Raw genomic sequence first — 25,325 nt, 5'->3', positions numbered from 1 at the left:
CTGACCTCCCGTGCCTATTCCATATAAACATGGGATGATCACGCTAACAACGGTCAAATGGACAACTCAGACTCAATCAATTTACTGGTAAAAAATCCAATCTCGTTAAACTGCTTTTTTTTAACTGAAAAATGGAGCTATTCTGACGTTCTCTAAATAATGGCTTCGTATTTACAAAGTCGACATAATAAATCCAACTAGATTGTAACAATGTAGCCTTCCCGGAATTCAGTTACAGTGAAAAAACCTAGCGTTTAACGTTTTAATGCATAAGTAATGTAAACACAACATTCTTAAAAACATGTTAAGTTTTAACACGTTTGGGGGAAGGTACGGCATTTATTGTAGTAAATAGCATCAATAAATTGCGTGTCAGATTCATATTCATATTCAATTCATATTCAGATTTCCATGCAGCCAAAAATAAGCTTCAAGGGCAGCAGCTGCTTGTAACTGAAAGTTAACTTTCATGGAAGCGAAGTGTAAACATTTCGTTAATATTGTACACTTTTCGTGAACGACGCTTTTTAGAACCACTTAACTTGTCTTACTTTAAACGTTTATGTTTAGGTTGCAATCGCGTCAAGCGTTCTGCGGTTTAACAGTGTAGGTTTTGCAGTTATACAATGTTATAAGAGTGACTAACGAAGTGAAAAATTCGACTAGACTGCAGGACATTCGAAAACATTTTATATACGAATATTCAAGGTGATATTCAACTTTAAGTCATCATTTGATATACTCCGACAATCGTCCCTCTGGTTGGGTTCTTTCCTTGCCCTCCACCTTTATATGGCCCAGGTTCATCTCCTGCCCCGGTCCACAAGTGATTAGAGTTTTCAGTCCCTACGTTATTCTGGTTTCCTCAGATTATTGTTTTGGGTTTTCCTCCAAAGTTCAAAAACTGTAAGTTTATGATCTTCTTATGTTTCACCACCGATGTTGACTGGTTCGTAGACGTCGGCATCGTCCATCCCTGCTGATGGGATGACCCAGAGGTGCCTCTGGTATCTTCCAGAAGGATGCCCAGCTGCCGTAGATGGTACCTCGTATTCCTCCCCTGTGTCCTCCTTACAGGTTGGTGTCATGTACTCACCCTCGATGGGTTCGTTGACGTAGCCTTCGTCTGATCTGGTAGATACAGTTTTACGGAAACCAACCGAAAGCCTTGAACCACCCCTGACCCCTTCCACTGCTGAAGTACAATGATCTTTCTTCTTATAACGACGACGGAGAGAGATGACCAAGGCGACGAAAGCGAGTGTGACAATTAGGGTGATAAACATGGTGGGGAGAACAGCCGCAGCCAAAGAGACGCTAGCGTGTGTTGATTTCAGTTCTGCGGAAACAGTCAGATTGACCACAGCTCTGTCAAATTCACCCAGGATGTTTTGGACCAAACACGTGTACATGCCTCGATCAGATAGTTCAACTGAAATGATGTGCAAAGTCATGCCTCTTGAAAAGAAATATCTGTCCTGCCATTTGTCTGGTATCACCGTACTGTTGGGGTTCAGCCATGTTATGTTGGGAATGGGTATACCAGTCGCTGTGCATGAGAGAGTCGCTGCCTGACCGACTATCACGTTAAGATGGTTCACTTTACTCACGGCCTTTGGAGGATCACAGATGAAATCAGGTATGTCTAAGTCTGTAACCACTGCTCCTGAGTTCTGCGGTGGACCTTGACATCGAGGGAGAACAGACGGGGGATTGTTGAGAAGCCAGTCACGTAGGCCTGTCAACCGGCAGTCACACTGGAGCGGGTTGCCTTCAAGCTCAAGTCTGGATAGTGCTCTGCTTCTTCCCCCTACAGTAAGAGAGTCACCAGGAACCACTCTGATTTGATTGAAACTCAAGTCCAGGACTTCAAAGTTATCGCAGTGACCAAGTATGTAACTGATGTCATGAATGGAATTGTGAGCTAGCAGGACGTTCTGTAAGTTGATGAGGAGGCTACAATTTGTGATGTCAAAGACATTAATTGTGTTTTTAGAGAAGTCCATAGTGACGAGGCCAGGCATTTGCCGAAACATCTCTGATTTCACGTAAACCAGTCGATTCCCAGCGAGATGCAGACGTTCCAGCGAGTCCAGACCAAGGAAGTAATCCGGATGTAAATCACAGAGGTGGTTGTTTATGATGGAAATCTCCACTAGGTCAGCTTGGTTGAGGAATATGCCACCAAACAATGACGTCAGGGCGTTGCCATCGAGATACAGAGACCGTAGCTTCGTGAGTTGACTCAGAGCGGTTGATGAGATGAACACGAGTCGATTATTTGCTAGATGGAGCTCCGTCAGGTTGGTGAATCCTTGTAGGGTTGTAGAGGACAGGTTGGCCAGGATGTTGTCATCAGCGTATAAGATCTGAAGACCTTCTGCCCAACCTGGTTGTATCAGGGAATCAAAGGAGTTGTTGCTTATGTCCAGTTTCTGCATGAGGTCAATCCGTGCACGACCCTCAATAAAGTAGCTGATCCGTTCCCAAACCCGTAGTCCGTTGCTAGACATATTTACCTCCTCCCAGACTGCCGTTGAACGGAAGTATCGAAGTCGGTTGTGGCTTAAGGATAATTTAAATACATTTTTAATATCACCATTAAAATATACTTCTGTATCGACACTATCGATTTCATTATTATCTAATTTCAAATCAAGAGGCTCACTAGAACGAGTGGAATAGTGGTAATGTAATCGGACGTTACGAATTCGGTTGAACTGCGAGCTTATCAGTGACGGAAAAGGTGTCTCGTGTACGCTGATGGAAAACCTACGAATGTCGTTGTAGTCAAGGTACAGCTCAACCAATCTTGTAAATATCCCGGCGCTGAAGTCGTCAAGTACTGATATGTTGTTGTGGCTGAGATCCATGATGAGAGAGTCTGGGTAGTTGACGGGGATACAGGTCAGATTACGGAAGGAGCAGTCGGTCCTTGCAGTCACGTGGTCGTAATCACACTGCGCATGGCAGGTAGATGATTGACAAGTTCCGTTATGAACGCCAATGAAGAACAGAATCAAGGCCATGACAGACGAATCCATTTTCTACTGAAATGCAAAAGTACAAAAATAATCCAGTATTAATTTCGAGAATGTATGTGGTGTCTTCACGTTCTTGATGTAAAGTAAAGAGTGGATTACTTCTCAGAAGCATGACTATATAGAATGACTAAATAGCTTGACTGTATATAGCTAAATATTGAACCAGATCACTATTATGGACTCTGTGTGATAATTACGGGACACGGATGGGATGTTTCCCACAAGACGCAATGGATTGCGTCCGTGAACAGTAGATGGCGCTTTATGACTACTATTGATTGCAGCAGCGTTACTAGGGTTAACACGTACCTCCTCCCCCTGCCCTGCCCCCCCCCCCCTCCGTGGCCCTTGTAGTTACGACATTGATTGTGTTCTCCAGAAGGAGTAAACCGGAGACCTGACCTCATAACACACGTGTAAAATAGGACAAGCAACGGCCTCTTGCATCGCATGTCTTTAAATATACGCAGTAGAAGTGTGACGTCACGTGGGGTCATTTCCAATAGTGATGTGTCTTGAGTTGAATATTTTCTAGTTCAAATTTCCCAAACATTAAGTAGAATAAATTATACTTGATATTGGACAGTGCTTCGTAACACTGACTTTTGTCATCTCTCAGAAAGGAAAGTGACGGATTTCGTTATTTTCTTTTCCAACGGATGAAAAATTGATGAATAATTGTGCACCGTGCGTATCGCTACATACTAGGCCAGGTTTGTTGGGACCCATCCCCCTGGGCAACGCGTGATCTCGGAGACGTATCTAATTGTAGGCATAGATCGTATTAGTCGAACTCACAAGCACACGCAGAACGGACACGTACGTAGGCGATACGCATCCGGTTTGATATTTTCTTTTAGGTTGACCCCTCTGTCAACGGTCAGTATTAGACTTTAAAAGGCATAAATACCGGTTCATACCTCACGCGAAAGCGAAAGCGAAGCGAAATTTCGTGACGTCAACAATACGTTCGAAGCGCGTCCACCATTGATGACGACGTGAATTTCGCTTCGCACTTGCTTTCGCGTGAAGTATGAACCGGGCTTAAATGATCATTTGCATTTTAAAGGAACCTCCCAAATTATGAATAAATAGCTTACTTGGATCACAAGTTGTACTGGGAATAAACACCCCGTGAGATTATTCCCTCTGGCGGTCACCCATTTTGAGGAAATCAAGAAATATAGGTGATATATCCAACGATCAGTCAATTGACTGATTGTTTAATAAGAGGTGGTGTTGTCGAAATCGAGATTCGTGATACTTGATATGATTATTCACTGTTTTCTCGAAATATTCACTGTTTTCTAAGTTTTGGATATTCTTCTTTAAAATTTTATAAAATGCATGAGTAAACATGTGTTTCTTTTGTGCACAATAAACCGCCATTTTGAGTCTGATGCACACTAGTGATCTGTATCTATTTGTGTACACCAGCTGGACCCAATTTCATGGCACTTTTTCATGTAGACCATAAGCAGTAAGCACAACAAAAGCACGCTTAACTTCAGAAGAAAAAGTCGGTTGAATATGTGACGTAACAATAGAAATCTCTATGCGCGCGCAACATTAGCACATCCACGCCATGAAATGGACCGATCCAGTAGGCACCGCCCCATGGTGTACTGACCAATCACAGCCTTGATTTATGTCCGACATGCGTGCACGCGCGTATGATGCGCGCAGCAGGAAAATGCAGCGTGGCATTGGAGAGGAGCACGTGGTAATTTGCCCACGTGCGCAGTGGACGGGGCTATGTAATTGTGTACGTTAAGTTTTGTTTGTCTCAGATTCTGCGCGTTCTGCGTCTCTTTGTATGTCATGTAATAGGCCTGAGACGTACTGACGTCACGCTTTCTTTACATGTGCGCTTTCCTATGCAGTAGACGGTCCCCACTTTACCTGGCGTCTCGACTTCGCTCCCATAGGAAAGCGCATATGTAAACAAAGCCATTACGTCACTACGTGTCAGGTCTTTTGGACAATATTTTATAACAGTATAGTATACAAATATTGAATGCTTCGAGTGGTGTAGTAAAACTAGACCCCCCGGGGTGATCCATGGACATTCTATTTTCCCGAGGCGAAGCCGAGGGAAAATAGAATGCTCCATGGATCACCGAGGGAGGCTAGTTTTACTTCACCACGAGATAAAGCATTCAATATTTGTTTTATAACACTTCACCCACAGATTCTGCTTGGTTTTAATATTTTAAATTATTTAAATCTGAACACAGTTGCAATAAACTTCAATTTTGATACAAACGTGGTAGAAAATATATTTCCCTCTTCCAAACTACCCCTTCGCGAAATGTTTGAACCCAACTCTTTGGCGCGCTCTCTTTGGAACAAAACGCGCTACGTGCAACGCGCAAAGCGCACACCAGCATGAATTTACACACAAATACCGCGCCGTGGAAATAGTACTTTGGTTGCCAATGGTATAGTATACAAATATTGAGTGGCTCAGCGTGGAATGGGAGGAATATTATCTCAAGGTAAAATCTGAACTTTTCTATTTCACGAGGCGAAGCCGAGTGAACTGGAAAAGTCCAGATTTTACCGAGCGATAATGTTCCTCCCATTTCACAATTTAAAGCCACTCCATATTTGTTTTATATAACTGACATATTGATCCTTGTCATTTGATAAATTTGAACTTTTATTTCAATACAAAACTGGAGGAAAATGTATTTCTCTCTTCCAAACTACCCCTTCACGAAAAAGTTTGAACCCAATGCTGTAGCGCTGGCTCTTTGGAACAATACGCGCTACGCACAACGCTGAACGCGCACAACAGCATGCATTTGCACACAAATACCGCGTCATGATCCTAACTGTTGAATAGTATTTCCCATTTCCCATGGGCGGATAGTACTTTTTGAGCCGCGGCGTGAATGGGAGCAATATACAAATATAACATGGTTTGAGGGTGGACAGTCGATATTCGCTCCCCGAGGTATTGGAAGTTGACAAACTAGTTCCCGAGGCGAAGCCGAGGGAACTAGTTTGTCAACTTCCAATACCGAGGGGAGCTAATATCGACTGTCCACCCGAAATAAACCATGTTATATTTGTTTTACTATACCTCATACATATTCAGCTGCCAAATTTGGTTTTATTATTATGCACCTAAAACATAATTCGGGGAAACTTGTACATCTTACCCAAAAGATTTAACTTCAATTACTAGTTCGGTTCGTTTGCAATATAATACAGTTACTTCAGTTGTAAATACAGTTGTTTGCAATGTGTACAACTTTCTTTTGTACAGGAGACATCTTTACACGGTCTATACATTTTCTCCAGTACGGCATCATTGAGCTCTGTAAATTAACATTTACGCGAACCGTGCAACCATGCATCTCTCCTGTGCGATGTTCGCGCGTGCGTACTGCACCCGTGCGACAGTTCCTCGATTGCTCTGTAAAGCGCATGCGTAGTAGACTGTCGCACGGGTAACCCATGCGACAGTCTACTACGCATGCGTATTTACAACGTGCGTGAATCCTCGCGCGCGCGTTTGGTAAACAGCAAGAATAACATCTGGCACGTGATGATGAATTGACCAGTGAACGTTCGGCTCTCGATCATGAATATGTATGAGGTATAGTAATAACGAATGTCATGTGATGTGAGTTCCACCACTTAATGACGAGGATCTGTATGTCGGTTATATAATATACTTTGGTTGCTATGGGTATAGTACTTTTGGCCGTGCACAGAAAGATAGCAAAAATAGAAAGTATCATGTGACTCGCTCTCGGCCAATCAAAACACAGACTCTGTGGATGAGGTGTTATAATACTTAAGGTAGGCACAGTTTTCTTCTATATTGTTGTATTTGAGTCCATCACAAGTCCTTTTACAAGTCCATTCACAAGTCCAGTCTCGAGTCCAGTATCAAGTCCTTTCTTAAATCCAGTCATAAGTAACCGGATGAACAATCACAAAGGAATGCTTTTGTCTTAGTTCATTTGAATAGCTAGTGCTTTTGCTCAAATTGAGACTGAAAACCTTGTGATGGCCTTTTCTGCTAACCTTTAAGCAGCGCCATAAAGTTTGGCCCAGATGCATGAAAAGACAGTGATCAGCCTATCTAAATCGATGGAAAAGAATTGATGCGCTCTTGGACCAACTTTACTAGGCCTGCCTTGTCTTTTTTTCAAAGGCTTAGTGCTATTGCAGTTCCTTGTCGAACTGAAGAGATCTTGAGGCATTTCATATAGAAATGATACATCCACGAAGAGTAGGGATTTTTAAAATAAAATCAATACAATCTTAACGTCATGTAAAATATCTGTCAATTATCAACGGGGAATGCAACTGGTATTTATTTATCAAAGCCTTATGCTCCGTTGATATTGTCCTTTTGATGAACTCGAAGCCAAGTTCCTGTTTGTCCTACTTAATTGTTATTCTAAGCTGGCCTAGATGAATGCGTAGTCCTCACTGAGGTTAAAATCATCAAAAATAAAACAAAATAATTATGGTGCTCATTAAAATTAATTTAGGATAGAAACTTCGCGAGATGAAATACATATAATAGAGAACAAGCAATGATGAAGACTCCAAAGAACACCGGTCTTGTTACAACGATTAAATGAACAATGGGCCATATTTTTTTTAGGGGGGGGGGGAGATGGAGGCGCTGATGTTTGAGGTTTACAAACAATTCGGTAATCTCAGGTTATTGAAAAAATCGTGCAGTATTATTTTCAAAATAAATAAGATTAGAGTACAAAGCTGCTAAATTGCTTCAATAAACTTGACATTTCTACTGTTTGTATCCAGAGAAATGACCTCGTTACAGCGCCCTCATTGGCTTAAGTATATATACGGCCTGTTGGGGCCTTTTGCACGGCCATAATTTTATGAAAATTGAGTTTTGAAAACTCTCAAACAGAAGTTAAAGTAAAAAATACGGACTGGATTCAGAGCTATAATAGTATAGACCTTATTCTCACCTGCGTGAAATTTTGATGCCATTGTCTAAAAATAAGCCCCACATATCTTGTTTTTGTATCTATTCTAAGCCGCATGAACTAGGACTTTGAAAATTAAAGTTGAAAATACGCCAAAACAGGGGGATTCAGAACCGATATTCAAATGACAGACACGAAGTTTCATTGTCTTGTTTTACCAATATTTCTCAATGTAAAGGGAGTATACAACATTTCTTTTGCTGTAATTTTCAGAAATGGATGGATTTATTTTTTTTTGGGGGGGGGTATTTCATAGCAAATATTGTTGCACTGACTTGTGTGAAGTTTTGGGTTCGTTGGTGCTGGAAAACCCAAGAAAAACAATCGTGTTCCCGTAGGCAGGTTTCCTGACCCCATTTAAGTTGAAACGGAGCAATTTACAGACGTGGGGAATTGTAAGGTCAGGGAACTAGTCTAGCTAGCTTGTACCCATTCATAGGTGTGTAATCGACTGACTAAATATGGTAAATTGGGAGCAGTATTTGGGGACAAAACCAAGTTTCTTTTCAACACTAGTCGGCCGACCAGCGTTTGAAAAAAAAAATATCATACTTTTCTTTAAAATGTCAGCACACCAGGTTCTAGGATTTTATATGACTTTTTAAACGGTTATTCACTATCATTCCTGTAAGGTATTTCGTGATAATGTGGTAGTTTTGATTTTGATGTTTGCAAATGTTGTATATTCCCTTTTAATATCAATACGGAAATATTGAAGTACGTTATTGAAGCATTACTGATTTGTGACGATCTATGTACAATATATCTTCCTTTTCAAATTGATAATTTTGTATTATTTCACAATTACGGGAACTATTTTCTGATATATGTCAAGGATTTGGGTTAAAAGATTGATGTCGATGTGATATGCGGAAAAAAATCTTTGAAATGCGTTAAGCACACAACAAAATCGTTTTATATATTTTTGGTTAGAAAGTTTTGAATGAAAAAGTGCATCATTCGGAATACGCTTTCTCCAAAAATATTTGAAGTTGCTTATTGCCAAACAAAATCCAAAATCTCCCAGATAATGGGATCATATAGCCTAGCTCTTCATTTCCCATTTCACTGTCAGATTCAAAATGGTTTCCAAATAGAAAAGAAAGAATCTTTGTTGAGTCTGCACCCTGTCCCTTAAAGACAAACTTGGAATGAAATAGAATAGAAATTTCAAAAATATCAGAGAACAAACGGCTGATCGGAGACTTGCACTTCGTACGTCTGATCTGAATGTAGGCGGAAGTCGAAATGGTAAAAATCAGCTAAAACCGAGAGTATTTCGATATTTCCTGTAGTTGTCTGACGTTTGTGATACGATCTTGTAAAATAATATAAACATTGTGCCGACATTTTTTTTTATTATGTCAAGACGAAGGAAAATAAGGATATTTTCACATCTGGCCTGTGTTATTTGAACAATATTTTTACCAAATAAAAAAATGATAATTTGTTTGCAACCGGGCGTTTATAATACATTGGAGGCTCGCAATGGATGGGGCGGCATTCAATGCGTTTTAACAGTAACCGCTGATTTTTTTCCCACCCTTAAAGGCTAAAGGGCGAAGGCAAAAGGGGGGACATGCTACTATGGCCCGCCCCTTGGTTATCTGCTTTCTTGCTGGATGTTATTCAAAGAAAATAGGCAGTTTTAAGACTCAAACCTACCACCGAAATCTTTGTTTTCGTTCTGTCAAAGTTATTTTTTTTTTGCAAATGACAATTTACCAGTTTGTTGTCTTACCGTATATGCATATTAATTATTATACGAGACCAGGGGCGGATCTAGCTTTTGATCAAGAATGCAGGCATGGGCATTTGGTGTTATTTTTTCTGCATGACTTTTTCAAATTGTTGTGGCCTAAGGTGGAAGGGAGGGAAGACCCTCTAAACCCCACCTCCAATATATCGTTAAGACTGCCCTTTCCACACAAGTGCCTTTTTTTAAACCAGCTTTACCCCCCCCCCCATATTTGTAAAGAGAGCCTTGTTTAAAAAAGGGCCGTTTTTGTATTAAACCAGGGGCCTTTTATGAGTGCCCATATTGGAATTCGCTCGACTGTTGCCAATTGTGCCGCCCTTTAAAGCGCTAAGCCTAAATAGTGTGTATTATCGTCCGGTTTGAACAACACCCCCATTGGAAGATGGTACCAACCCACCACTCCCCCCCCCCCCTCCTACTTTTGATTTAACGGAGATTAAATGTGCGGAGAGAAAAAACCCTGTCTACATTTAAGCACGGATGTGCAAGTGCCCTTTTCACGAACTTTTTACCCCCTTCCCATTAAAAATGACCTTGCATGCCACCCGTAGATCTCCATATTCTAGTTCACATTTTGCTACTAAAACAATCAGATTATTTCACCACTTTGCATTGCCCACCGTGGAAGCCTCAAGTCAATGATGATTACTCATCAGTCACATGTCATTACCCGAGCCCTGATTTCCTTTCTTTCCTTGGCATTCATGACGGATTGAAGTAAACATTATTATTTTTCGTCCGTAATTCTTAGTTTTTTTAAGGGTTAGTTCCTGATTTTGAGTCCGTCTATTTATTTTTTGGCAACCTTGTGGCAGGGGAATATATTTGTATCTCCAATTTTCTTGTACATCCCACGCATGTTTAAAAATAATAATAATAACCAAGCGTAATTACAATTAATTGAACATGTTATTTTAAGGCCAACCATTATTATTGCTCATTTAAAGGAATTCATTATCTTATTTGTTTTTGTCTCTGAGTGTAATACCTTATAACCAAGGACCAACGTGGTTGCCATAATAAAGAGCCGGATGGGAATTTTCCCGTTTTTTCCCAAAAGGGTTTTTCGCAAGTGTTTCACCCCTCTAGCGATTAATAATCGTGTAGGCCACATGCATGAAACAACTTCAAAAAAATAGGCGTTCTGGATATGTTACCTGCTGAGGCTAAATGAGGAATGTCCCCCAAAACTTAGTTTTGAGTTGTCGGTGTCCAAAGTTGCCTATATAATGTGTGGAAAATCACATCAAAATCGATTTTGGAATTTTCTTATTTTTAAGTAGCCAGGGTATCTGGGATTCACACTGTGTATATTTGTGGTGAAAAAAAATACCTCCAAAAGTGAAAAAATGACGATTTCTAAAAAAGTGTGTTTGTGTGAAGTTTTTCCAAAATTGTCACTAATTTTCTTCTGAACAACAAAAAATGATCCAAGTTCACTGTGAAATTTTAAGAGAATTGATTATTGTGTATGACTTTGTGTGTTACCATTCAAAAGCGTATTGCCTGCTTTGTTTATATCTAGCAGTAGCCTTGGTCAAGGCGTTCTTCATTATACGTCCGTACGGTAAGTGGCGGCAAAATGCAGTGCTTGTGAAAATACAGCGCGAACAGCGACCTCATGCGGCTAATGTGCAAATCATTTGGATTTGTGCTGGTTCCTAGACCTGACAATTATTCCCGACGTTCATGTCTAAATTCATCAGGAATAGTCAGAATCTTTTTGTCTGAAAACCAGACTACGTTTGGATCCGATCGAACGCCTTGGTCCAATTGTCGGCGAAAGCTTATGATGTTTTTGTTTTTTTTGCGCTAGATTTCTTGCGCACGGCCTCATATTGAATAGCATTTGTGCACTCTGGGACCAGCTTTACTAGGGTTATGTTACCTTGCCTTGTTTTCACTCAATTTAAACTATATTCATAAATACCTAATACAGTTTACCCATTCCTATTGGTCAAGAGCCTGTCACTTGGCTGGTCTTAAAAGGATGATAAAGACATGGCTGGCTGGTCTTAAACACTTATCCAGTGTCGCATGAATTTTGGACTCCCATGAAATGCGGTGCCTTCTAACGTTTCATTGGTTGAACGTTCACATTCCTTACGTAGGCACGCGCAATACTACCAGTGAATCAGTATTTTATAGTCCGAAATTCACACTACACCAGTTTTAATACTTCCCAAACACAAATTAATTCGGGATGTGGTGCAGGGTTTATACGGATACCCGATGTTTCAGATTTCAACAAAAACTTGTCACTGTTTTCTGGAAGAAAAAAAATCATCAACTAGTTTAAATAACCTCCATCCAGTTTTGACCGTTCGGCATTACATGAAATCAAGTTGATGTTAATACTTTTTAAAAACAATATCCAGTCATAAATAGTTATCATTCAGGTGAAGGTTGTGTAAACTATTAACAAAAGTGTTACTGCAAGATATTCTGTTTCATGACACACTGTGTTTAAAGTCCTTGTTTAAATACTTTAAATTATCAAACTCGCCTTTTTTTGAAAAATACACATCGATTAATTTTGCAAAGGGTTGCTAAAGGTTCACTCCAGACGTTGCAATCAAAAGGTTGAACAAAAATAACCACCGGTAATAACACACGATCAAGGGATTGGCGAGCAAGCGTTAGTGAACAAAATCGACAAAAAACCTGGGCCAAAAAAAAGACAAAAAAAAACTTGCGTAATAGAGTTTTATGCCTCAGAACTCTGATTTAATGAATAGTTCGAAATATATATACTATAACTGGCTGTCTTAAACACATCTATTTATCTATATATATAAGAGAGAGTTTAACTCGGCCTCCGAGACGATGTTTGCTCATGAAAGGATCCGAGACATCGGGCTCCCGCGGCGCCAAAATCGCTCCACGTCCGTGGAAAAATGCGGAGGGTGTCTTCCGCCGGGTCGGACACTTCGGGTCGTCCTGATTTTCCCGTACGGACCGGCGATCCGTTTCGTCTATTTTTCGTAACTGCATTTTGCGCAGGAATTTGCCGTCGTGTGCGCTTTCGCGTTGACTGCCTGGCCGCCCCCTGTGCTGGCTTTTCTGCGTGTCTAGACTGTGCGAGGTCAGCGGCTTCGACGTAGGGGTTCCGTTTACGTGTTCTACTCGGCCGTTCTGCAAAAGCGTTCACCAAATTGTGGTATGGGGTGACCTTGGTAAAATATTTTTTCTCCATGGTGCGTGGCCAGCAAGTGCCTCTACTCTTTCATGTGCTTCGCTTGCCGCCCCTGCGCCGAGTGCAATGAATACTCAGAAGGACTACATATTAAGTATGCCTTGCGCGGTCTGACCAATCGAAAGTCTACACTGCGTAGTATTTCCGGGCTATGCAAAACTGTCGATGGCAACGCGTACTGCAGCCTGCTCCACACCCTGCAAACGAGGTTGGGTCTACGGTGCTCGCTATTTGAAGCGCAAGCATGTGACGTGATAGAGTGCTGTTGCTTCCATAATGTGTTTACAGCTCCATGCTTCCACCACCAAGGCTGAGCGTTGTGAGTTCGCTGCCCGGCACGTATAATCATGGAGGAATAAGAATTCCTCCATGGTATAATTCAGTGTCGTGTTATAATTTCGGGGGCCTGTTTTGGGTCAACGAAGGATCGCTGCGGTCTCGGATCCTTTCAGAAGCAAACATTTCTCGGAGGCCGAGTAAAACTTGCTCTTATATATAGATGGTTGAACCAACTTGAATAAAAGTTGAATCGCAGACGGTCTCGCAAATTGTAAGAAGTTCAAGTTCACGTTTGTTGAAGAGTCCAATACTGAAACTTAATTATGACCATCCTCCATGATTCAGACCATTTGTAATTTTTTGGTAACACTCAACATTTTCATTTTTAAATGACACCTTCACGTTTTATTGCATTATGATTTATTGTCAAACTGTACAACCAGCCTTCGCCTGTGTACTACAGTAACCTTTTCACTACGTTTTCCAAATGCGACTGCCTCACAAAAAGCCAATTTAACAGACCAACGGCAACATTTACAGACAGTTGCCATGGTATATAATTATCATGTGCGTAAATCGACGGGGGACAGGGGACCCCCCACACACACACACACACATTTTGAGGGGGGACATTGTTTGGTCTCCCCTCCCCCCACACTTTTTCTTCCCCGAATAAAAATATTGTACTAGCCTACAATAATGATTCTAATGCTCAGAATACATGTAGCTGATTCAATTACTCAGAACTCACAACTTTCACAGATGATCTTTTGCTCAAATTGGTTTTAGTGATCAGAAATTGCCTCAGATCACACCACAGAAATTGCTATTCTTTAACTGCATGTCTCACCAACTATATCCCCCATTTACATTTAACTCCCCACATTTTCATCCCCAACACTACGCCCTACCCGATCTATGATCGGGTAAACCAGCTTGTATAAGATAAAGCCATAGGTCTAATTCTTTGCGAAATGGGGGCGCTGTAACGAAGCTATTTTAGGAGTACAAACACATGAGTCTGAACTTAGCACTCTGTCGCTAAAATCAAAAGTACAAACTACTTTAATCTGTTACTTCATTCAGTTCATGTCAGGCCCAATAAAACAAAACGTGTTGAGCGTCTAACCTTTTTGAAATAAAAGGAAGGAGAAGGCCCTTTTTCCCCGAAATGGCCGCCCGACCCATTTTTCATAACGACCGGCCGGACTATTTTTTAAGATGGCCGCCGCCTTGATTTTCAATGGCCACCACTTGGACTCAGGAAATGACATATCAGCTTTTACATTCTAAAAGTATGACTTTTTTTTGAAAAAAAAATCATTAACCTATCATTTCCGGTCTTTTTTATTAATTTAAAAAAAAAAAGGAAGGCGGCTTCCAAAAGGAAGCGGGCGGGGACGCTAAACGTGGTTTTTTTTTGGTGGCCTTGTTGTGTTGATCACTGACCTGTATTCAACATCTGTGTTTATGTGTTACATCAGACTAAGATTAACCGGAAATTACACATCCAAGAACAATCCGAAAATGCAAATTGCGCTATCTATAATCAGATAAGCCTAAAGTCGTTTTATCAGCTGGTCTGGCTTCCGGACGTCCTCCCGTTGACTTGTATGGGAAATACCCGGGAAATCCCAAGACAGTTTCAATTCCGGTCGATAGTCAATAAAATAACGAGCTTTCAGCAATTTGTGTCAGAAACCTACTGCAGGATTATCTCAGAGGCAGGCCAACAGGTAAGATTCCATCTTTACCATTCGCAATTATGGTAGGTTTTTTTACAATTAAATATGCCAGTTTAGGAATACGAATGTTTAAAGGATTTGACAAACAGTAATGTTCTCCACTTGGTTTCATGTCTTTTTTAAATGTGACCCGGTGTGCCTCAAGCGTTGATAAAAAACACCCTATAGGTCCTAATGTTTTTTCATACGATGGAATTTGCGTCGGGTTGATGTACAAGTCGATATTAGTTTTTGCCCTTCGCTGACGTATAAACACTGTATACTCGGTGTGTTACCTCCCGAGTGAGGGCAGGAAGTTGTGGGTTCGAGTCCAACCCAAGTGGTTCTCATCCTGGGGGCTGGATTTTACTGTGGAGGGGCGCTAAATAAATAACCAATCGCAAAAAACAGGGTTTTTAGGGGCCATTCAGAATTTTCAATGTTTTAAAATTTCGACTTTTTTTCCAAATTATTTTGACCCATCCACCCACCCCTAATTTCGATTAATAAAAAACTGAACATGTACATGTACATGCACTTGCATGTACATGTACTTGAACACCATGTACATGTGTGTCTAGTTCAGTGACGGCGTGAAGTTGTCGGTCTTCCTCTTTTATGTGACAAAATATGTGATACCTCACCAACAAGTATCTTTTAACGAAATTCAATCAGAATATTTATCAATTTTTTAAAACATGTTTAGTTGTTGTGTTACTTGTTGGTGTCCCTGCCACACTGTACGATGGTGTAGCCGTGCGTTATGCACGTGGATTGTTTACTTTCGTTTTGACGGGGACTTTACTGAATAGAGTCTGGTGACTGTACATAGAAATTTCTTTGAAGAAAAGTCGAATCGTTCATTCATGTGCACTTGTTGTGCAAAGCAGGGGCAGTGGTTCAAGGATATCTATGTCGACTTGCAAAAAGTGTGCAAGAATAATACAACGTTCACAATACAACGACGCTGTTTAGATATTTCACTGTGTGTCACAGTGAGAAATTTTGGAATCATAATGGCGTCAGCGATACTTGCTGGGGAGCTCTTGCGTACGACTTTCTGTACTTTGGTACTGTTGTTTCCAGGACAATTGTGTGTACAGTAACCCGACGTACCCAGATTTTTAAAGACGAAATTGCCGACCTCAAACTTGTTAGTGCCATATTTGGCAACTATATGTGCGTTATTAGTTTAATTAAACAAATGAACAGGTTAATTAAACATAGTACCATTGAAGGTACCTAAAAGTAAACATAACAGCAAAGAAGACCGACAGACGAACATAAAATGTTACAAAATAAACATATTTGTCTGGATAATTTTTTAGGGCGTTATCGGCAAGTTAACACAAACTTGGTGTCAAATAGATCATGGGAGTTACTTTTCTTTGACTTTTCATACAAGTTTACATAAACTTTAACTGTATGACCCGCAGTGGCGTAGCCATGGGGAGGGGGGGGGGGGGCGTGGGGGCGACAGCCCCCCCCCATGAAACCTTGTCGCCCCCCCCCAGTCGCCTCCCCCATTGAGATTTTGAGTTTCTAAAAAAATTATCATTGATCTACATGACGCCCCCCCCCATGAAATGTTCCAGCACCCCCCCCCCCCAGCGCCCCCCCCCCCCCCCCCCCCACTGAAAAAATCCTGGCTACGCCACTGACAGTACATACAGGGGACGAAGTTGGACAAGAAACACGCATCGCGATATCGGAACGTTTGCGCGTAGTTCAGGCAAGTCAAAAGATCTATCTTTCTTTGTTTTTTTATCTTTTTTCCATGGAAAGTGAATTTCGATTTTCAATTATTTAGCTTGACCCACCCACCCACAATTTGGAAAAAAGATCGAAATTTTAAAACATTGAAAATTCTGAATGGCCCCTTAGGGGGAAAAAAACGAAAAGGGGGAAAAAAGGCAGTTTAAGTTATCCCTTTATCATGGTAACTTATATGCCTGTCCTTTTCTACGGTTGCCAAATTTACGGGGGGGGGGGGGCTACTGGTTGGAGGGGCAACTACATCTCATGGGGGTCCATGCCCCCCCCCCCCCAACGCCCTCCGAAGCTACGCCGCTGGACATTGGATCATCCAAACAACCCCCATCCCCACCCCCCAATTGTTGAGGTGAAAACCCCCAAAAGGCTAGTTCTTTTAACTTTCTCACGGTCATAATTTATGAAATAATTGAGAAAAACGGAGCACAAACAATACAAAAGCTATCAATGCACTGTTTTTATATGAGGTTAGGGGATATGAGCGCGCAAGGTAGCATTTCATGTACGTCTGTGTCAGGTGGTGTCAGCAAGTTTCCAATCCAGGGGTTACTTTTGGAAACGAGGTCGAAAAAAAAAATAACCCCTATTCCACAGAATTTAGAAATCCGTAAAAGGCAGAATTATCCGTCCTTTTGAGACGTTGGTGGCAGCAAACACACCGGTCCTTGTTTCATTGTTCGCATCATGACGTAAGCAATTGAAAAGGACCAGTGTGTTTCCTGCCACCAACGTCTCAAAAGTCCCCCATTGGCAGACTACCGTGAAATTCCATGGCATTTCGATTTTTACCTGATCCAGGTGGACCTACCGATCAAAGATGAACAAGTCTACACTTCTGGTTGCTTTTCTGATGTTGGGCCTCTTCGTGGCGCCCTCTAGGGCCTGGCCGGACTGGCTCGACAGGGCTACGGATTTCGTGTGTCAAGCCTGGCAGGGGGCAAGTGACATGTCACGTGCTTACGAGTAGGTAGCATTTCCCCTTTGCAACATTAAACTATCAGATGAGATGCACATGGATTCGGCTGGGACATTCCTCAAACCAGCCTCGTCTCCTACATTTTAAGGCATGCACTCTAATATGCAGTGGAACTGGATTTCGAGAACTCTAATTTAAAGAAGTTGTGGAATGCTCGAAGACATTTCCGTCATTTTTCGGGTATATGTAGCCTAAGGTGTGATGAAATAAAAACGACTTCTGTGTCTGTCATGAAATGAGTACAAAAGGTACTTTAGAGAGCTGTTTATACTACGCTGCATCGGGAGTCCTGTTTAAGTTACGTCACGATTTACTATGTTTTGTTTGCTGCCCCCAACGACGACTTTTACACAAATTGCACGTTCGGGTCGAAACAGGACCTGAAAAACAGCTCTCAAAAGTACCTTTTGTACTCATTTCATGACAGACATAATAGTCGTTTTTATTTCATCACACCTTAGGCTACACATAGCCGAAAAATGACGGAAATGTCTTCGAGCATTCCACAACCTCTTGTTAATATAGAACACTTCAATTATGAACGACATAGTAGAGTGGAGAAAATATTTAAAGAAATAAACCCACTTTGATTTCTCAACAGTGACATGCGTGACGCTAACTTCATCGGCTCAGACAAGTACTTCCATGCACGAGGCAACTATGATGCTTCCCAAAGGGGACCAGGGGGAGCATGGGCCGCAGAGGTCATTAGGTGAGGATTTAGCTCAACGACACCGTCTTAAAACATCGTCCATATTGACATAACTTCCCATACATCGGCGCATTTACGAGGCGTTTACAAAAAAATAACAAGCAACTGATAACAAGCGGGTGGTTTTTTATTTAAATACAAGCGGCTGTTTTCGGCTTTGCCTCTCTCTCAGCGAACTGAATTTTTTATGGCGAGCCTTAACGAGTTTTATATCATCGAGCAGGGAGTAAGGCTCTAGAGGTTTCGTGATTAATAGTGCTGCAGATATGTGATAGGATTTTTCATTTGATGTTAAAAACATGGAGTTTGGCACACAGTAAGAGTATGTCATGAGAAAGATATTTGGCTATGTAGGCCATTGCAGATATGTCATTTGAAATAAAAGGTAGGTAGAAGAATAAGTAATGGCAGCCATTTTGAAAATTTTGAAAATTCCGTCGTTACACCGCCCTCATTCTATATAAAAAAAACACTGTGTTTCAAGTAGACATACAGTATTATATATTGGGTTTTCACTCTATTGTTGTTCGTCTTCCTCCATACAGCAATGCACGTGAAACATGGCAGGGTGACATCAGCGGGCGTGGGGCTGAGGATACCCGGGCTGACCAACAGGCTAACGAGTGGGGGCGTAATGGTGGCGACCCCAACGTCTATCGTCCAGATGGGCTCCCTGATAGATACTAATTTCGGGATGCATCCTGGAGCGATTGCGTCATTTCACGGTGGCAGTCTTTCGGATCCTTTGTAACACAATGAGATCTTTCTTATTCCAGCTTAAGCCTTGTCAACATTAACATCTGTGAGCTTTGAATAAAAATAATATTATGGATACTTACACAGAAAAATTAGGGGTTTTGAATTTTCAAAGAGGGAAATCAAACTTTTTTTTTTGTTAAAGAGATAGGCCCTACTAGGTACGAAGGTTCCAGGAACACAAATCGAAACTCGGACTTGAATAATTTGATTGTGCTAAAAAAACGAAAGTCGGATTTTCGTTATAAATAAAAGGCTCGATCATCCTGTTGTTCTTTAGAATGTGATCTTCACTAAGTGTTAAGATACTGTGGTTTTTTTTTTCTTTTTAGGTTGAAAGTAACGTTGTTAAGTAAACTTCTTGTCAGTTTTGTCATAATTGTCTTGTCTCATTTTTGATAAACATTGAATTAAATTAGAAACAATTTCTGTTTTGACAAAGTATTGTTTTTAGTATCGACTCCAATGAAGGTACTATTATTGCAAGTCATATAGTTACATCGTTTCTAGAGTGGTAAATCTACACATACATCAAAAAGAGACCAAAATATAATTGTGCAAGTCCGCAGGCGCACAGAAATTCATGAAAAAAATGCCACCCCCCCCCCCCCCCCGCTCTAACACACAATTTTTTTTTACTGGTAATAAGGTCTGCCTTTGGACAAAATAGCGACAGAGCCAGCTTGGTTAGGGGGTATATGTACACTATTATGTGATGTAGTGTTAATAATCGTCAGATTTTAACAGCGCCCAATTAACAGTGTGGTAAGAGTCCCCTCCCCCCTCCCCCCCCCCCCCCCCCCCCGCTCCACCCGACTATTGGTTTTTGGAGACCATGTGTCTGAAGGCAAAATCCTTGTCTACATTTAAGATTGTTTTGGCCGATGAAAACCCCATTCGAGAAAATTCTTGGATCCGCCCCTGGTCCGCCAACGTGTTCCTTTGAGATACCTAGAACTGTGCTTGAAAAAACAGGGTGGAGTATTGGGAGGGGTTGGGGGTGTATGCATTCTCGTCCACACACTGCAAGCAAAGAGACAATACAAAAATTCTGCGAGAGGTTGACCTTTATTATAGCCTGAGGATCACGAGAGGGCGGGGTTTGATCGTTATTAGTAATAACAAGAGAGGGCGCTAGGTAACCTCTCGTTGCACTCACTAGTCATCCTGTAGTTAAGGGTGCAGTGAACTAATTCAAGTGAGAATTTCTACGCGAGCTGATTAGCATAAAAAAGTGACCCACAGTTTCTTTTGAAAACGGAGACCGTTTGGCTTTAAAAACGGTGGAATTGTGTAAATGTAGCCAAGGATCAACTCCCTAGTTTTTGGGCTTTCATCTGAGGGCAGGTTTGATAAAATTACGGTTGAAAAAATGGGTCCTATTTGCCTGAGAAAGTGGAAGGATGCCACTTGTAAAACGGCTATATGCAGGCTTGGGAACTATCACTTTTCGGGAGGTGATTTTGTTTTGGTGTGAATATGAAAAAATGTAATCGGCTAGTCTACCCAAAATTGAAAAGAAATAAAAAGATGAAGTACAAGACAATAATTTAATTTTTGTTTGAGAAACCCCAGTGATGTCGGCTTGCATGTTATTTCGCCCTGAACTTTGTTGATTTTAAACTCTTTTCAATGGGGCTTGAATTGGTTCAGTGCACCCTTAACCAGGGGCTTTGTCAAGCATGGCCATAATTATGTAAACGACCCTGCCACTTCCCCCATAGACGCATGCGGTACTCCTGGCCGTAGCCAAGTTATTCTTGCGCGTCCCCACTCAAACGTGTCTGATGATTGCATGCTCCCATTCCAGCTGGTTGACACTGAATATGAGGCTTGAGTTGTTTGAAGATTTTTGACAGACTAGATTAATCAAATATAGCCCTCAACACTCCCCATAGTATCTCTATGGGGTGACGTGAGAATTTCGCCACATTTTCCAGTCCTGATTGTCAACACACGTGAGTGTCAATATGAATGAATATAGCTTAAAATCGGAAGGATTTTATTACAATACAACAAAACGAATCCTAATATATACTCAGTGGAGGACGCTCAACACAAACAAGTCAGGATTCGAAAACTATCACATTTGCTTAATTTGTATTAATTTTCACTATTCGGTACCCATTTGCGATTAGTACCCATTTGCGATCATCGTTGCCAAAAATAACATCAGGCATCCTAATGCTGTCACGTCATCAACCCGGAATTTACCTCTATAACCAATTTTACACATTTTTAAATGTTCTTGTATTTTAATATTTCGATACGTTCATTTCATTTTATTTTGAATAAGGTAACCTGTCTAAACCGAATCAGTATTCTATAGCACATATAAAACTGATGACGTCATAAAACCGGAAGTCCCGTGTAAATAATATGTAAAATGAAATATATCGATCCCAAAGGGATGTGTTGTTCAAATGAAGAAGTTGTTAAACCGGAAAAGGGTTTTAAGATCAATAACTTGCGTTCCTGTTTTTGCATGAACAATTTTTACAACCGAAATGGACAATGGCCAATGAAATACTTTCGAGCCCTTTCACCCTGCTGCGTTTGTCACAAAAACAAAAACATCAAACCTCTGGTTCATTTTGATGTTGAGAAAAAAATTATATGCTGTAAAAGTGTGTAATGTGACGGATGCAGTGCCGTTGAAATACAACAAGCCTTGCAAAAAATGCAAAGAAGGAAAATAAACAAAGCCTAGTAAAGCTGGTCCCTGACTTATTGTGTCCATTGAAGTGGTCATCCGAGTCAACTTTGTGGGAGGGGTGATACTGAAGGAAGTCTAATTCACAAGTTGATGGGGAGTCAGTCAGTCAGTCAGTCAGTCGGGGAGTCAGTCGGGGAGTCAGTCGGGGAGTCAGTCGGTGAGTCAGTCAGTCCGTCGGGGAGTCAGTCAGTCAGTCAGTCAGTCAGTCAGTCAGTCAGTCAGTCAGTCAGTCAGTCGGTCGGTCGGTCGGTCGGTCAGTCAGTCGGGGAGTCAGTCAGTCAGCCATTAAGATAAGTCGACAGAAAACTGCGCAGGTTGAGCTTCGGGGACAAGCAAACATCACGATATAACTACGTGGAAGGTGCTTACCGTGTTTTTGTGTGTAGTTATTCAAAATGGGACTTGCACTGAAACCAATTGCAATATTCTCCGGGAGGGCAGGCCCCTAAATAAAGACAGACTGAAAGGAGAATAATATAAAAAAGTAAGGAGTCATCTCAATCAGCATCCAGGACAAGATGTGGAGATGTGTGTCCGACTTAGGCTCATCGTATCGGGTATTAAATGGATTCCTTCCGGAATGAAGTTACACGCAAACTTCGCCACGGGGGCAATTTGAAACATTTAAAATAATTTGTTTTCAATTGCTGCAAACGGGCTGCTAACTGAAAACAGGGAATATTCTGCAATATTAGTGTGATGGGTATGGCTACACATCATACCAAGGACAGAATACCCGCCTGAACAACCCGCATTAGGGGCGGATCTAGCTTTCAGGAATAGCATGGAGACCGGGGGCGGGGGTTGATATTTGAGTGAACGCTTGCTCCTGCTATAGGGGGTGTGGGGGAATGCCACATTCCCCATTCTGAGGAAAGTTCAGAATAAATTGAGGAACTTTGAGTTACTTTTCATTTTTTTGGCCGCATTTTACAATTATCATGAAAATAGTTTCAGCGGCTGAACGGGGTTGGGGTGTGCAACACTCCCCCTCGATCCGCTACTGCACATTCGTTTCACAAAATAATATTCTTAAAGGGTATAGCATGGCAGTGAACTGCTTAAACAAACAAACGAAATCTTACATCGTCCACGGGGCTCAAGATCGTTAATTTTCTCATGAAGTGCCCGAGGAGATAAAAAAAGTGTTCATTTGAATAACTTGCAATGTCGTGGTGTAATTTGTAAGATCAAAGAAAAAATGATCGGTCTGCAACAATATCACTATAAGACGTTGTCGGTTTTGTTTGTGTTTTTGCAAATTACCTGGCTTGGCTGCGTCTGCGAAGACGACACCCAGGCACACCAGAAGAACCAAACAGGTAAAAGCCTTCATCTTGACTCTAAGTGAACAAGGAAATGAAAATCGTGACGAAAAACTGAAACCGGGTTTGGCCATAACATTTTGACAAATCTCAATGAATGAATTTAAACGTAAGCACTATTTTAAACAGAGAGAAGGCGTTGAAATGGAAACCATCAAAACATATACCGGTATTGATATGCCAAGGGTAACTCGACCCTGGGCGATAAAGTGCTAAATAGTTCGACCCCAAACCTTCTCTTTTAAACACGTGCTGGTATGAAAGAAAGATGTCTTTCAGTCATTTCGTGTAAATACTTCATAAGTGTCAACGCTAAAAACAAAACAAAAAAAAGAGACTTTTTTAATACTTTGTCGATGAAAGGACTTGGGGAGTAATTTACCAAAATATAATGTTTAAATCCACAGCAGGTCCGTTGCCTTGGTAACGGGCCACTATATGTTCTGGCCATTTGGGGCCAATTTTGAGGCTGTAAAAATTCATTCATTCATTCAAAGGTCATCAGGTCAAAATGCGATGTAATGTCACAAAAGTAACTATATCGTGACAAAGAATCATCCCTACCCTAATACCAGAAAAATAGAAACATTTTGAAAATTCACCTTTATATTACCTTTAGGTCCTACAATGCAGTATGTTTTGCAACCAACAAAATTGCCTTTTTTCTACCCCATTTCTAACCCTCCAAAATGCCACTTGCCAGGGCACTCAGAATAATTTCCTTTTGCCTAAGGCTAGTTCAGACATTCGTGTTTTCATATCTGTTGAGATTTTGGGACAATGTATACCCTTTGTGCAGTAGCTCTCCAAACATGGTGATTTTCAACCCCCCCCCCCCCTAAAAGTGTATTTTCATTTTTTTTCTTTGTTTTGAGTAATACACGTATAATTGGAAGTGTTCCTGAATCTAGCACATTTTCACAAACAAAAACACCCTGTGTATCCCTGTCAGACAAATGGATGAGTAGTGGGAGCCATAGTTCCGCCCCCAACACCGTGCTAGGCCCAGCCCAATCCCCCGTGCCAACGAATTTAGATCTTGTCTTTTTATATATTTATAACGAAAAAAATGTAATAAATATGTTTTCAAGTGAACACTTTAAATTACACATACTGCCTTTTCACAACCTCCCCTGCCCCCACCAGGTGCATTGTTTGGAGTTGAGGGTGGGGTGTGACCACCCATCATATAAAAAAACCAGTAATTGTACCGACAAAACCAAGTGATTGGTGGACGGTCATAACCCCAGTCTCAAACCCAAGCAATACCGCTGGGAGCAGGGGAGGCTGTAAAAATGCAGACTGTGTAATTTGTGGACTGAAAAAGTATTTATTTACATTTTTTGTAATGCAAATAACAGACAAGATCTGAATTCGATGGCACGGGGAGTGGGCGGGCCTATTCGGGTATGGGGGGGTTTGGAACTATACGACCTACTCATCCACTGGTCTAACAATGATACACAGTGTGGTTTCGTTTGGAAAATGTGCTAGATTCAGGAATGATATTACTCAAAGGAAATAAACCCCTGAAAATACAACTTTTAAGGTTTTTGTAATAATCATCATTTTGGGAGCGATACTGCACAAAAGGTATACAATGCCCAAATATTTTCTCACTATAGATGAAAACATCAATGTCTGAAGTAACCATATAGCCAAACGGATATTATTCTGAGTGGCATTTTGGAGAGTTGAAAATTGGGTTAAATATGCAATTTTGCTAGTTGTAAAAACATGCTGCATTTTTTCATTTTATTCTGGTAAGGGTAAAATGATTCTTTGTCATGATATAATTACTTTTGTGACATTACTTCGCAAGTTGGCTTCATGGCCTTTGAAAATAAAGCAAACAATTAATTTGAGCAGTCAAAATTGGGCAAAATATTAATTTAAAAATTCTGTATAAATTAATTCGATTTTATAAGCTTGGACACTTATATGAAGTATCTACACGAAATGACTCTTAAATGCCGTGAGAAGAAACGTTACAGGCAAGTCGTATGTATATACGAGTATCGTAAAGAAACCAAGTCAATTTGTAAAAACCAACGGAGAAACCTTTTTTTTGCACAGTGTT

The 25,325-nt window shown here is 41.0% G+C and overlaps 2 protein-coding genes across 2 annotated transcripts; one reads left to right on the top strand and one right to left on the bottom strand.

Annotated features, from left to right (window-relative positions):
• Positions 1-923: 923 nt before the first annotated feature.
• LOC119737236 (leucine-rich repeats and immunoglobulin-like domains protein 2) lies at positions 924-3,044 on the bottom strand. The gene has a single exon (XM_038211434.1). The coding sequence runs from the start codon at positions 3,042-3,044 to the stop codon at positions 924-926; it is 2,121 nt and encodes a 706-aa protein (XP_038067362.1).
• An 11,848-nt stretch (positions 3,045-14,892) lies between these two features.
• Positions 14,893-19,629, top strand: LOC119738673 (serum amyloid A-5 protein-like). Its single transcript, XM_038213585.1, has 4 exons — positions 14,893-14,999; positions 17,559-17,723; positions 18,338-18,448; positions 18,994-19,629. The coding sequence occupies exons 2-4, from the start codon at positions 17,578-17,580 to the stop codon at positions 19,133-19,135; spliced, it is 399 nt and encodes a 132-aa protein (XP_038069513.1). The 5' UTR covers positions 14,893-14,999; positions 17,559-17,577; the 3' UTR covers positions 19,136-19,629.
• Positions 19,630-25,325: the final 5,696 nt, after the last annotated feature.

Source organism: Patiria miniata, unplaced genomic scaffold (genome assembly GCF_015706575.1).
Source record: "Patiria miniata isolate m_02_andy unplaced genomic scaffold, ASM1570657v1 HiC_scaffold_3, whole genome shotgun sequence".
NCBI classification, from domain to species: Eukaryota; Metazoa; Echinodermata; class Asteroidea; order Valvatida; family Asterinidae; genus Patiria; species Patiria miniata.
Note: the sequence above shows the minus strand (reverse complement) of the source record. Positions and strands in the feature narration are given on the sequence as shown.

What these genes read in the sequence shown, in the direction of transcription:
- LOC119737236 (XM_038211434.1), bottom strand. Translation starts at nt 3,044, where the DNA reads ATGGATTCGTCTGTCATGGCCTTGATTCTGTTCTTCATTGGCGTTCAT.
- LOC119738673 (XM_038213585.1), top strand. Translation starts at nt 17,578, where the DNA reads ATGAACAAGTCTACACTTCTGGTTGCTTTTCTGATGTTGGGCCTCTTC. An exon ending in GACATGTCACGTGCTTACGA is followed by an intron (nt 17,724 to 18,337) that starts GTAGGTAGCATT and finishes ATTTCTCAACAG; the next exon opens with TGACATGCGTGACGCTAACT. An exon ending in TGGGCCGCAGAGGTCATTAG is followed by an intron (nt 18,449 to 18,993) that starts GTGAGGATTTAG and finishes TCCTCCATACAG; the next exon opens with CAATGCACGTGAAACATGGC.